This window comes from Schistocerca americana, chromosome X (assembly GCF_021461395.2).
Source record: "Schistocerca americana isolate TAMUIC-IGC-003095 chromosome X, iqSchAmer2.1, whole genome shotgun sequence".
Lineage (NCBI taxonomy): Eukaryota > Metazoa > Arthropoda > Insecta > Orthoptera > Acrididae > Schistocerca > Schistocerca americana.
This window is the reverse complement of record NC_060130.1, coordinates 166,355,658-166,370,955: the sequence shown is the minus strand read 5'-3', so window position 1 is coordinate 166,370,955 and position 15,298 is coordinate 166,355,658. Positions and strand designations below refer to the sequence as shown.

Genomic DNA, 15,298 nt, shown 5'->3' with positions numbered 1-15,298 from the left:
TTTATTTATGTGATACATTAAAACGCAAAGTAAATGCTCACAATCCTCGAACATTACTAGAGAAATTAATATCACGCCTGCAGAATTACAGCGTGTTGCTGGTAACGTCATGAGAGGAAGTCGCCTTGCCAAGATGCCCATGCCACGACTTCCAGCATCTCTTATGAACATGTAGACGCTGACCTTGGGGAAGATCAATATGGATTCCGTAGAAATGTTGGAACACGTGAGGCAATACTGACTCTAAGAATTATCTTAGAAATTAGATCAAGGAAAGGCAAACCCGCGTTTCTAGCATTTGTAGACTTAGAGAAAGCTTTTGACGATGTTGACTGGAATATTCTCTTTCAAATTCTGAAGGTGGCAGGGGTCAAAGGCTATTTACAATTTGTACAGAAACCAAATGGCAGTTTTAAGAGTCGAGGGGCACGAAGGGGAAGCAGTGGTTGAGAAGGGACTGAGACAGGGTTGTAGCCTATCTTCGATATTCAGGCTGTATATTGATCAATCAGTAAAGGAAACAAAAGAAAAATTTGGAGAAGAAATAAAAACTTTGAGATTTGCCGACGACATTGTAATTCTTTCAGAGACAGCAAAGGACCTGGAAGAGCAGTTGAACGGAATGGACAGTGTCTTGAAAGGAGGATATAAGATGAACATCAAGAAAAGCAGATCGAGGATAATGGAATGTAGTCTAATTAAGTCGGGCGATGCTGAGGGCATTAGATTAGGAAATGAGACACTTTTCACGTCATATTTCCGCAAAATCCGGCCAATCCGAACGCAGGAAGCATTTCCAACAGGATTGGCCGGATTTTGCGGAAATATGAGTTGAAATGTGTATTTCGACCACCTTCTAAGATTAAGGCCCTGTTGGCGTCCGTAAAAGATGATCTTGGTTTGCTTAAGGCTGGGGTCTATCGTATTCCTTGTAGTTGTGGAATGTCATATATTGGTCCGACAATCAGGACTGTGGAAGATCGGTGTATTGAACATAAGCGTCACACACGCTTACAACAGCCGAGCAAATCCGCTATTGCAGAACACTGCCTTGACACCGGTCATCCTATAGAATACAACAACACGCAGATTCTGGCTTGCACGTCCAGCTATTGGGATAGTGTTATTGAGGAAGCTGTTGAAATCAGACTATCAAGCAACCTTATTAGCAGAGATGGTGGATTTTGTTTAAATGCTGCTTGGAATCCGGCTCTGTCTCTCATCAAAACGCAGAGGGACAGGATTAGTGCTACCTCACCTGTTGATTAATAGTAACTATCGATATTTCTGATGTTGGTTATCTTTTGTTGTGATGCCACTTGTTCTGTGTGTGGTGTCTTCCTTGTTTCTCCTCTGTGAACCGAGGTATTAAATTTGCTTGCACATTTTTTCTTCCTTGCATTCGTGCCTTGAGAATGGCAGGGTGTGCTCCTGTCGAAATATCGGCGGTGGTCGACGACGTCACCCGGCAGCAAACCCGTAAGTTATTTGAACAACATTACTGTTCGCAGATCTTTTTAGTTAATTAATTGTTACTTCAATCTCGGGCGTAAGGTGTATTTGTTTTATGGGGGACGCCCTGCACAAAATTATTAAATTTGCTAAATCTATGTAGATAGCTGCACTTTTGAGCGGGGGGATTTTGGCCAGGGGCATACGATCCCCCCGGTTCGGCTCTGTTAGAAGAGTCTGCGCGTATTATGTGTAGTTTATAGAGAAGTTGTGCTAACCAAATGCGGCCTATACGATTGTTCACTTGTTCGTTCATAGGGCAACGCGATCCCAATTCGCATTGAGCATTCCTGTTCTGGTGCGGTAACGAGTAGCGAGATGGTAAAGCTGTCGGGTCTGGCACGAACAGGCTGTAGCCGCGTGCAAATCGGCTGCGCAGCAGTAGGGTAATTACTTCGCGAGAGGCTAGTCCAGTCTGCGGAGACAGCGGCGGCGTGGGCAGCAGCGGCAGGAAGCGCCGCAATTGGCTCAATCTGGCTACTGCGGCTGGTGGGCAGGTGCGCGGGAGGAAGGGGGGGGGGGGGGGGCAGCATGTACCGGCGGGCTGCGCAGAGGTGCCTCAGTCGCGGCCGCGCCACCGCAAGCTCAGCCTGCAGCCATGGACAACGCCGACGCGCTCACGGAGGCGTAAGTCTCACCTGTTGCTGCTGCCGCCGCCGCTACCGCAGAGCGCCTGGCGCTCCGCTTCCCTTGCAACAAGTCGCTAGCTACGGCGCTTCCCCCTTAATTGTATGACAGCGTGCGCCACACTGGCAACAAACAGCACTGTCGCTGCTATCCGACCACATAGCGTAAAGAATTGTTTAAAAACGACAAAAGTTGATGCCTTTATTGGAAAATAGAACATTTCGATGTGATTGCATCAGTAGTGGTCGTCGTCGTGTTGATGCTTTATTGCTAATAATGTTAATACGAGGGTCACTCCAAAAGAAATACGCGCTATTTTTTTAAAATCCATCTTTTATTCTACATGTTTGAAAGTTTTACAGTGTGTAGATACATCCTTTAGGAACAATATTTTCATTTCTCCACATAATTTCCATCCCTCTCAACTGCCTTACGCCATCTTGTCACATGGAGCCAGGTCTGGACTGTAAAGCGGGTGTTTCAGTGTTGTCCATCCTAGTTTTGTGATCGCTTCCGTGGCTTTTTGACTGACATGTGGCCGTGCATTGTCGTGCAACAGCAAAACATCCTGCTTTTGCCGATGTGGTCGAACACGACTCGTTGGAGCTTGAAGTTTTTTCAGTGTCGTCAAAAAAATGGTTCAAATCGCTCTGAGCACTATAGGACTTAACGTCTGAGGTCATCAGTCCCCTAGACCTTAGAACTACTTAAAACTAACTAACCTAAGCACATCACACATATCCATGCCCGAGGCAGGATTCGAACCTGCGACCGTAACGGTCGCGCGGTTCCAGACTGTAGCGCCAAGAACCGCTTGGCCACCGCGGCCGGCTCAGTGTCGTCACAAATGCATCACAAATTATGGTGGTTCCACTTGGCATGATGTCCACAAGCAAGAGTCCTTCGGAATCGAAAAACAGCGTAGCCATAACTTTTGCAGCAGAAGGTGAGGTTTTGAATTTTTTTTTTTGGATGAATCTGCATATCTCCATGATGCCACTCCATTGATTGCCGCTTCGTCTTTTGTGAAAAATGATAGAGCCATGTTTCATGACCTGTCACAATTCTTCCAAGAAATTCATCTCCACCAATCTCGTACTGTTTCAAAAGTTCGCTGCATACTGTTTTTCTTGTTTCTTTGCGAGCCACTGTCAACATCCTGGGAACCCACATGGCACAAACATTTTTTAACGCCAACACCTTCAGTATTCTGCAAACACTTCCTTCCCCTATCCAAACGTAGCGTGACAATTCGTTCCTGTGATGCGTCTGTCAGCAGTCACCATTTCGTTAACTCTCTGCAGTGTCTGGAGTGTGTGCAGTACGAGGCCTGCCGCTGCGAGGACAATCCTCAATATTTTCGTGCCCGCTTTCATGATGTAACCTGCTTGCCCACCGACTAACTGTAGTGCGATCGACAGCAGCATCTCCATACACCATTTTCAACCTCTTGTGGATGTTTCCCACTGTCTCGTTTTCCCGTTGCTTCTGACGAACGTCAAGTGTAGCAGCCATCTTGAAGACATGCTGTGACTGCGCCACTCACGGGAACAGCTTGAACTAAGTTTGAAAACAAGCGGGAAGGATTTATCTACACACTGTAAAACTTTCACACATGCTGAATGAAAACTGCATTTTTACAAAAACAGTGTGCATTTCTTTTGGAGTGGCCCTTGTATCATAGTGTGTCGAATGGTGGCAACTCCTTTAAGGGTAACAAACAACTAAGAGTAGAATAGGTGAATAAAATGAAATTATTAGAAGGAAAATGAATGTGGGATTTAGGGAAATGGCGTCTTTTAGGTTCATTGGTTGGAAAAGAGAGATGTACTTATAATGATGTGGTGTGACGCAGCTATCTTCGAGATCACAGCCACAACGCGTCCACGACATCTTTCCTTCAAAATGATAAACACCCTCTCGTTCCAGGCGTGCATGATTGCCAGTTGGAAAACCGAGGAAGGTGATGATGTTAGACTTTTAACTAGATATATACCTGTACTAGCCATCCGCACGTTTCCGAGCAACAATAGCATCTTTAGAGTTCTACTGGTTATGGTCTTGGAGCTCTGTCGTGGTCATACAGTGAAACGTAGGATATCTACTGCAACATTCGGGAGACATTCTGAATTATTCCCAGTTCCTTTCGCAAAATAAGCATCTACATCAGACGTTCTCGACTCGGGTACGGAATGGTACGCTCCGTAGCATGAGAGAACATACACATTTCTCATCCATCGGAAATAAACCAATGCCTTATAATTGAAAATGACGTAGCTCGATTTCCCATAAAGCTTCTGAATGTATATAGCTGCAGTATCTCGTTATTAATTACCTAGATTCTAAAGCATGTTTCTCGAGTCGCAGTTCCATTCTTGTTTTCTTTTCCTTTAACTTACTAGCAATCTTGTATAATTCTTTGGTATCTGATCTGGTGCAAAAGATTTAGTATGTCCAGATTAAGTACCCAAAATATTTATAAATAATTGAAGTAAGTGGAATGTGGAATAGAGAAATTTAAAACGTAGTGCAAATCTCAACAACTCGATGGTCACATGTTTCTTATGGCTGTAACTTGGAGGGTTGTGGCGACCTTAATCGGTAAGAAGAGAGCTATCAATATCTAATTACTACGTAGAGATTCCACTGAAACCTTCTGTATACGAAATTGTTTAGATGCAAACTGGATATAAGAGGCTAGTTGTGTGAAAGAAAATAAAATCGGAATCAGCATTGCGATAGATCACTTTTGTCACGATTACAGAACACCAGAATGTTGATACCAGGCGTAGTTCTCAACTACAGCATGGGCACTCAAATATACGAATAAAAGGCGAACTTCTTTGGAACATTTCATTCTGCGTATAACGGTCGATAAGTACTATTTTCCTCTTACCAAGTAACAAGAATTTGCTTATTTAAACATCTGACCCGAAAACCTGAACAATGCAACAGGCTCTTTCACGCACAAAGCGTTTTCTCACTAATGCCTTGCTTGCTATTCGTTTGTATTACCTTGTTATGTTATTGCCTCACAACTCACGAGTGAGGGACTTTAGACGCTACTAGAAGTTTCCGCTCTTTGTCCAAAAAAATTAAAAAGAAAATAAATAAACTGTAGTTAAAAATACAGATATTTAATTGGTATAAAAACTACAAATTAAGAAAATCTGAATTATGCCACTGTTGTAGTTTTTAAAGCGATACTGATGAACAATTGAGGCGAAAGTGGTAGACAAAACGCTGAAGTTGTCAGAAGAACTTGTACTTACAATGGATGATCAGTGGGAGAGAAGATCAAGAACGTGTGTGGTGTGGAGTGTCATTGGAATTCGCGGACTGGGATGTGATGTGAAGGGTTCATCATTAGGCAGAAGTGAGAGCTGGGAACAAGTGTAACTGGTAGGAAGCAAGGCGTTGTTAATGGGGAGGAAGGAAAACGGCAGGAAGAGCAGGTAGGTAGGTAGGTCATAAGTGGGTTACATGTTATGGAAAAGGAGGTGCTAAGGTGGATTTCTGGTCTTCAAGTGTGGATTGCCTAAAAGTGCGTTGGGAGAAGAAAAGAAGTGTATGTGGGTGTTGTACAGGAAGGGGAGGGGTATGACTGGTATAGGTACAGTATCGTGTAAGCATTAGAAATTGGGGATAGAATGATGGGGTTGTTGGCAGTGATCCAGCGAAACCTGTAGAACTGCAGCAAATACTTAATGTGGGTCAGCAGGTTAGGCAATTCATGAACAAGTATTGGGGAGGGGGAAGGGATGCGCAGTGTGACACAAGGTGTGTGATGTTTAAGGATTTGAACGACGTGATGCAATTTTAGCGGAGAGGGCGATCGGACGACATTTGATCAGACGAGAATGGGTCCTTTCCAGGCTCTATGGGTATGGAGGAAGGTGGAGAAATGGAAACCCCATATTTGGCCGATTAGTAGTTGTAATCTACGTGGGCTTGCAGCTCGATGTCAGCTTACAATCGAGAGTGTATCTTAAGTATTTTAGAGCATTGGATAGAACGAATGAAAACTGAAAGATAGAAGTTACGGAGACGAAAAAGGCCGATGGTTCGTTTCGACAGTGAACATTTAAAGAATCAACTGGAGTGCTCTCTAGAAGTTGGCGCTGAAGAAATGGGTGCGATTTCTGAAACGCAGAGTGTCGTCAGCATACTGGAAGGTGTTGTAAGCTATGTCTGCAGGATAGGAGTGTGAAGAGGGGTACTTGCCTTGTATTAAAATACAAAGTATGTGGTATCTTTGGTGAAAAGGTAGGATGGATGATTGAACAGGAAGGTTGCTGCCTAAGTTGCCAGAAAGGAGGACATAAGATTGGGATAAACTGATCCAAATGAACGAGGGCAGAGGAGCCCGTAGAAACCTTTTGAAGGGAGAAAATCGTGGAAATCTTAAATCAGAATGGCTTGACGGGGACTGAAAGCCCCCGCCTCGTGAATGCGAGCCAACTGCTTTCAGCAGTGAGCCACCTCGTTCAGTGTGATGACTGGGAACAGTGCTGTCTTGCAAGACGCGAAATGTGCCACATTACTCTATGAATCTAATTCGCAGCGAGTAGTGCCTTTCTCTGTGGCAAGCAGAAGTGCAAGTTCTCTACTTTTAAATGTGGGAAACACCATTCCGCTCCCTGTCTGCATGTAAATAACATGTATGATGGATCCATAGCCTCCAGGGATAACACCAAAGGCGGACTCACCCATTCATGTAGGAGACTAGTAAAGTTGTGGCGAGTCAGGTAAACCGCCTATATTTCCTGCAGGTAACGGTATAATTGGTATACCACGCAAATACACACTGACGAGTCAATACATTAAGCTCTAAACAAAAAAAGACGACGCACCACGAGGGAATTATCTGAATGGGACGCAAGTACTTTACATACAAATAAATGGTCACAATATCAGAAAAAATGATCATTTATTCGAGACAAAGACTTTCACAAATTGAGAAAGTCAGTAACGCCGTGGTCCACCCCTGGCCCTTATGCGAGCAGTTTTTCGACTTGGCCTTGATTGATAGAGTTTTTGGATGTCCTCCAGAGGGATATCATACCACCTTCATGTTCCAACCGTTCTCAATCGGGGAGAGATCTGTTGACCTTACCGGCCAGTGTAGGGTGTGGCAAGCAACAGAAACTCTCGCTGTGTGCGAATGGGCATAACGTCGTTGAAATGTAGGTCGAAAATAGCTTGCCATGAAATGCAACAAAATGGAGTGTAGAATATCGTCCACGTACCGCTGTGCCGTAAGGGTGTCGCGGATGACAACCAAAGAGGTCCTGCTATGAAAAGAAATGTCATTCTAGACCATACACTTGTTTGCCGGGCATATGTCGGGCGACAGTAAGGGTGGTGTCTCCATGCTGTCTGGGGCATCTCCAGACACCCTTTCGGCCCGGTATCTTGTTAATGGGAGGAGAATTGGCTTTAGTGATGAGTTCCGCTTCAAACAGAGCCCTGATCACCAGCGAAGACATGCCTGCAGACGCCTGGACAGCGGCGGGATACCAATCCACTGTCGTCCGCTATACGGCCCGACAACCAGAAATGATTGTCCGGGGTGCCATTTCTCTTCATAGCAGGAATCTTTTGGTTGCCATCCGCGACTCCCTTACAGCACAGCGGTACATCGACGATATTCTATGCCTCGTTTTTTCCCATTCACAGCAAGCCACCTTGGGCTTACATTTCAATTGGATAATGCCCTCCAGCACACGCCGAGACTTTCCATTGCTTGTCTTTGTCCTTGGCAGCAAGGTCGCTGGATATCTCCGTAATTCAGGACGTTTAGAGCATTATGGACAGAGTCTTTCAAACCAGCTTAGGATTTTTACGATATAACGTGTCAGTTCAGTTTAAGGGGGGTAGGACGTCAAACGGGCCGTCTTGGAGCAGGAGAGACACCACAGGACATTTTAATTTCCACTGTCTATACTTTTACCAATAAATTCATAAAACCTTGTTAGCATGACCAGGAAGGATTAAGGATTCACAATAATAGCAGTGGAAGTTCAAAAAAATAACAAAATAAATTTTTTTTACACGTGAAATTTCATCATTTTTTCACTTCTATTGGCTGCGTTTGTTGCTATAGGTACACGTTTCTTCATAAGTAAGAGAGATTCTTCGATGAATTTTGCACAGCATACAAACCATACTTACAGGTGTATGAAACTTTAGAAATTATTTAATTTTTGAAAAAATGAATGTGCTGTTACATTTTAAACTTCATGTTTAGAAAAAACTCAAATTTTATAGTGAATTATCTCAATTTTTACCACAGTTTTTAATAGATTTAGAAAATTCTAGAGTTTCGTACACCTGTAAGTATGGTTTGTATGCTGTGCAAAATTCATCGAAGAATCTCCCTTACTTATGAAGAAAAGCGTACCTATAGTAACAAATGCAGCCAATGGTAAGTGAAAAAAAGGTGAAATACAAATGTAAAAAAAATAAATTATTTTCTTATATTTTTGAACTTACACCACTATAAGTGTAAATCCTGAATCCTTTCTGGTCATTCTGACAAAGTTTTATGAATATATTTTTAAAAGTATAGACAGTGGAAATTAAACATTCCTGGGGTGTCTCTCCTGCTCCAAGTCGTCCCGTTTGACGTCCTACCCCCCTTAACAGAATTTAGCACGATGATATCCCACAGGAGTGCATCCAACAACTGTGTCAATCAGTGCCAAGCCGAAAAACTGCTTGCATAAGGGCCAGATCTGGATCAGCATGTTAATGACTTTCTCAGTTTGTGCAGCTCTTTCTCTCGAATAAATCTTTCAATTTTTTATGAAACTTTAATCATTTGTTTGTCTGTACACGCACATCACATCTACTGATTGCCGTACCATTCCGAGAATTCCTTCATGGTGTGCGGCTTTATTTTTGTCTTAGAGTGTATATAAGTGGTGTGGACGAGGATGAAGAATCGTTCTAATGACTACAGGGGCCGCGGATGGGGATTTTGACGAGGGATTTTACGTAAGAGATTTTAACAAAGGGCGGGTAGTTGTGGCCCTGCGTCTGGGAATGAGAATGTGGTTGAAGAAATGTGAAACCACGAATAGGCGACATGATGTTGGCCGTCCACGCCTCATTACAGAACATGGAAGTCGGAGGCTGTGAAGGAGGAGAGACGGTAAACTGTGGCACATATGGCGACAGAGTACAGTGCTGAAATACTTCAAATCACACTGCTCAGCGGACATTTTTCAACATGGGGCTCTGCAGCAGCCGAGCGGTGTGGCCGCCTGGCTTGAGGCGCCATGTCAGGGTTTGAGTGGCCCCTCCCGCCGGAGGTTCGAGTGCTCCCTCGGGCATGGGTGTGTGTGCTGTTCTTAGCTTAAGTTAGTTTACGTAGTGTGTAAGTCTAGGGACAGATGACCTTAGCAGTTTGGTCCCTTAGGAATTCACACACATTTGGACATTTTGCTCTGCAGCAGGTGTTGCCACGTTCACCCAGCGACATCACATTCACGCTTACACTGGGCACGGGATCAACAAAATCGAACGCGGATCAATGTAAACATGTCACCTGGTCGGATTAATCGCGTTTCTTGTTACACCAGGTCGATGGGACTAACCTGGTACGCTGTCATCCAGTCTAGCAACTGCTCTAAATATGCTGCGTGGGACGCAGGCCGTTGGGGCCACTATTATGGTATGAGGGGGGGCATACACCTGAGCTTCCATGTTACCAGTAGTAGGAATCGAGGGCTACGTGAACCTTATTGCAGACCACCTGCTTTCCTTGTACTTGGTGTTTTCCCCGACGGCGATGGTATCCCCTAGCAGGATTACTGTTCATGACACTACAGTGGTTTGAGGAATTTGATGAACTCAACTTGAGGTCTTGGCCACCAAATTATTCACCTGATCTGAACCCGATGGAAAACATCTCGATACTATCGGCCGACGACTCCGCGCCTGCAAACCACTGGTCCCTAATCCACGGTAATTGTACGTAGACGTACCTCTGGAAATATACCAAGAGCGCGTCGAATACATGCCAAGCAGGATCGCTCCTGCATTGCGTTCCAAAAGTGAGAATAACCCGCTGTTAAGCAGGTGGTCACAATATTTTGGCCCATCAGTGTACTTGGACTCCTTATGAGCGTGTGTGTGGTGCATGGTCATCAATATAGGTTTTATGGGCTGACCACTGTTTTTCAGCTACCTTGCAGGGCTAGGTATATTAGTCACCAATAATGGCGCACACCTCAGTTGCTAACCTCCTGCTATCTTCCAGAGACGTGATAACGACGGGTTGGTTTATTGTGTTTACACGATCCTCGATACGGGTTAACTACGGTACCCTCGAACACTTCACACGTTGACTGATTTGCGAAATCGAGGCGAGATCCTTCTATAGCTCTCACGCCCTATCTCTTTGTAGCTGTTTCAAATTATTTCTACGTGTATAAGAGATGACACCTTCAGCTCAAGTTATAAGTCTTCCGTTATTTGCAATCAATTTCGCTGCTAGGATACACCATCTTCAGGCAACTGAATATAGGAAATTTGCTCGCATATTTTGTCATAAATGTACAAAATTCAACTGTCGTCCCATGATATATCGGAAGATGGAGGCCGTTGTTGTTGTTGTTGTGGTTGTTGTGGCCTTCAGTCCGGAGACTGGTTTGATACAGCTCTCCACGTTACTCTATCCGGTGAAGCCTCTTCATCTGCAAGTAACTACTGCAACCTGCATTCTTCTGAATATGCTTAATGTATTTACCTTTTGGTCTTCCTCTACAATTTTTACCCCCACCCCTCTTTCGTCCAGTACTAAACTGGTGATCCATTGATGTCTCGGGCCCGCATCTCGTGGTCGTGCGGTAGCGTTCTCGCTTCCCACGCCCGGGTTCCCGGGTTCGATTCCCGGCGGGGTCAGGGATTTTCTCTGCCTCGTGATGGCTGGGTGTTGTGTGCTGTCCTTAGGTTAGTTAGGTTTAAGTAGTTCTAAGTTCTAGGGGACTTATGACCACAGCAGTTGAGTCCCATAGTGCTCAGAGCCATTTGAACCATTTGATGTCTCGGAATGTGTCCTACCAACAGATCCCTTCATCTAGTCAGGTTGTCCTACAAATTTCTTTTCTCCGCAGTTCTGTTCAGTACCCCCTCATTAGTTAGATGATCTACTCATCTGATCTTCAGTATTCTTGTATAGCACCTCATTTCAAAAGCTTCTATTCTCTTCTTGTTTAAACTGTTTATCATCCCTTTCCACTTCCATACAAATACTTCCAGAGAAGACTTCCTGACCCTTAAATCTATAATCGATGTTAACAAATTTCTGTTCTTCAGAAAAGCTTTTCTTACACAAATAGCAAAACTCATCCACTACTTTAAGTGTATCATTTCCTAATCTAATTCCGTTAGCATCACCTGATTTAATTCGACTACATTCAATTATCCTCGTTTTGCTTATGTTGATATTCTTCTTATATCCTCCTTTCAAGACTCTGTCCATACAATTCAACTGCTTTACCAAGTTTCCAAGTCCTTTGATGTCCCTGACAGAGTTACAAAGTCATCGGCAAACCTGAAAGTTTTTATTTCTTCTCCCTGGACTTCGATTCCTACTCCAAAGTTCTCTTTGGTTTCCTTCACTGCTGGCTGAATATACAGATTGAACAACATCGGGGATAGGCTACAACCCTGTCTAACTCTCTTCTCAACCACTGCTACCCTTTCATGGCCCTCGACTCTTAGAACTGCTATCTGGTTTCTGTTCAAATTGTAAATAGCCTTTCGCTCCCCGTATTTTACCCCTCAGCCGACCGCGGTGGCCGAGCGGTTCTAGGCGCCTCAGGCCGGAACCTCGCGACTGCTAAGGTCGCAGGTTAGAATCCTGCCTCGGGCATGGATGTGTGTGATGTCCTTAGGTTAGTTAGGTTTAAGTAGTCCTAAGTTCTAGGGGACTGATGACCACAGATGTTAAGTCCGACAGTGCTCAGAGCCATTTACCCATCCCACCTTTAAAATTTGAAAGAATTCCAGTCAACATTGTCGAAAGCTTCCTCTAAGTCTGCAGATTCTATAAAAGTAGGTTTGCCTTTCGTTAATGTACACTCCTGGAAATGGAAAAAATGGTTCAAATGGCTCTGAGCACTATGGGACTTAACATCTATGGTCATCAGTCCCCTAGAACTTAGAACTACTTAAACCTAACTAACCTAAGGACAACACACAACACCCAGCCATCACGAGGCAGAGAAAATCCCTGACCCCGCACCGAGCGGGGGGGCGCAGTGGTTAGCACACTGGACTCGCATTCGGGAGGACGACGGTTCAATCCCGTCTCCGGCCATCCTGATTTAGGTTTTCCGTGATTTCCCTAAATCGCTTCAGGCAAATGCCGGGATGGTTCATTTGAAAGGGCACGGCCGATTTCCTTCCCCATCCTTCCCTCGCCCGAGCTTGCGCTCCGTCTCTAATGACCTCGTTGTCGACGGGACGTTAAACACTAATCTCCTCCTCCTCCTGACCCCGCCGGGAATCGAACCCGGGAACCCGGGCGTGGGAAGCGAGAACGCTACCGCACGACCACGAGACGCGGGCTGGAAATGGAAAAAAGAACACATTGACACCGGTGTGTCAGGCCCACCATACTTGCTCCGGACACTGCGAGAGGGCTGTACAAGCAATGATCACACGCGCGGCACAGCGGACACACCAGGAACCGCGGTGTTGGCCTTCGAATGGCGCTAGCTGCGCAGCATTTGTGCACCACCGCCGTCAGTGTCAGCCAGTTTGCCGTGGCATACGGAGCTCCATCGCAGTCTTTAACACTGGTAGCATGCCGCGACAGCGTGGACGTGAACCGTATGTGCAGTTGACGGACTTTGAGCGAGGGCGTATAGTGGGCATGCGGGAGGCCGGGTGGACGTACCGCCGAATTGCTCAACACGTGGGGCGTGAGGTCTCCACAGTACATCGATGTTGTCGCCAGTGGTCGGCGGAAGGTGCACGTGCCCGTCGACCTGGGACCGGACCGCAGCGACGCACGGATGCACGCCAAGACCGTAGGATCCTACGCAGTGCCGTAGGGGACCGCACCGCCACTTCCCAGCAAATTAAGGACACTGTTGCTCCTGGGGTATCGGCGAGGACCATTCGCAACCGTCTCCATGAAGCTGGGCTGCGGTCCCGCACACCGTTAGGCCGTCTTCCGCTCACGCCCCAACATCGTGCAGCCCGCCTCCAGTGGTGTCGCGACAGGCGTGAATGGAGGGACGAATGGAGACGTGTCGTCTTCAGCGATGAGAGTCGCTTCTGCCTTGGTGCCAATGATGGTCGTATGAGTGTTTGGCGCCGTGCAGGTGAGCGCCACAATCAGGACTGCATACGACCGAGGCACACAGGGCCAACACCCGGCATCATGGTGTGGGGAGCGATCTCCTACACTGGCCGTACACCACTGGTGATCGTCGAGGGGACACTGAATAGTGCACGGTACATCCAAACCGTCATCGAACCCATCGTTCTACCATTCCTAGACCGGCAAGGGAACTTGCTGTTCCAACAGGACAATGCACGTCCGCATGTATCTCGTGCCACCCAACGTGCTCTAGAAGGTGTAAGTCAACTACCCTGGCCAGCAAGATCTCCGGATCTGTCCCCCATTGAGCATGTTTGGGACTGGATGAAGCGTCGTCTCACGCGGTCTGCACGTCCAGCACGAACGCTGGTCCAACTGAGGCGCCAGGTGGAAATGGCATGGCAAGCCGTTCCACAGGACTACATCCAGCATCTCTACGATCGTCTCCATGGGAGAATAGCAGCCTGCATTGCTGTGAAAGGTGGATATACCCTGTACTAGTGCCGACATTGTGCATGCTCTGTTGCCTGTGTCTATGTGCCTGTGGTTCTGTCAGTGTGATCATTTGATGTATCTGACCCCAGGAATGTGTCAAAAAAGTTTCCCCTTCCTGGGACAATGAATTCACGGTGTTCTTATTTCAATTTCCAGGAGTGTATCTTCTAGGGGAAGCCTTAGGGTCAGTACTGCCTTGCGTGTTCTTACATTTCTCCGGAATCCAAACTGATCTTCCCCGAGGTTGGCTTCTGCAAGTTCAAATTCTACTGTTCAAATGTGTGTGAATTCCTAAGGGACCAAACTGCTGAGGTCATCGGTCCCTAGACTTACACACTATTTAAACTAACTTATCCTGATAACAACACACACACCCATGCTAGAGGGAGGACTCGAACCTCCGGCAGGAGGGGCCGCGCAATCTGTGACATGACGCCTGTAACCGTGTGGCCACTCAGCGCAGCCATTCTGCTGTAAAAACATTCGTGTTAGCATTTTGTAACCGTGACTTACTAAACTGACAGTTCGGTAATTTTTACACCTGTCAGGTCCTTCTTTCTTTGGAATTGGAATTATTATATTGTTCTTGAAGTCTGAGGGTATTTCGCCTGTCTCACACATCTTGCTCACCAGATGGAAGAGTTTTGTCATGGCTGGCTCTCGTACGGCATTGGTACTTCTAACGGAGTTTTGTCTACTCCTAATGCCTTGTTTCGACTTAGGTCTTTCAGTGTATATCTCCCGTCTGATCTACGTCCTCTATCATTTCCATAATATTGCCCTCAAATACATCTCCCTTGTATAGACCCTCTATGTGCTTCTCACACATTTCTGCTTTCCTTTCTTTGCTCAGGACTGGTTTTCAATCTGAGCTCTTGATATTCATATAGGTGGTTCTCTTTTCTCCAAAGTTATCTTCCATTTTCCTGTAGGTGACATGTATCTTCCTCCTGGCGATGTACAGAGAACAAATTAATTGTTTTTCCCCATCACACTGGAACACTCACTGTTACTGACTAATTGATCCCTTCACTACGGTATATAGAGTTGTGTAGTGATACGCTGCGAATACCGCTTGCCACAAATAAAATTTTGGCGTAGTCTTTTGAATGAGCACAACGGATAGTAAATTAATTACCCGCTCCAGACATCGCAATAACGTCGTGAAACGCCGCTTATAGTCTTGATAATGGTTTCAGTTCGGCGGGAAAGAGAGTTCACAAGTCTCCGCAGGTGCGCCATATCCAGCTGCAGTAGTTAATTGATGATTAGATTCCGTGCAGCTACCAGGCTGCGTGGATGTTGAATCCTAAGTTTCACCCG

General features: G+C 45.8%; 1 protein-coding gene across 2 annotated transcripts in view; it reads left to right on the top strand.

The window, feature by feature from the left end:
* The first annotated feature begins 2,078 nt into the window (after positions 1–2,078).
* Positions 2,079–15,298, top strand: part of LOC124554795 (excitatory amino acid transporter 1) — a 762,497-nt gene continuing 749,277 nt past the window's right edge. For both annotated transcript variants that reach the window (XM_047128448.1, XM_047128447.1), the window contains exon 1: positions 2,079–2,139. In XM_047128448.1, the coding sequence (XP_046984404.1) occupies positions 2,111–2,139 (29 nt within the window). In that variant the 5' untranslated portion in view covers positions 2,079–2,110. The remainder of the gene's footprint in view (positions 2,140–15,298) is intronic.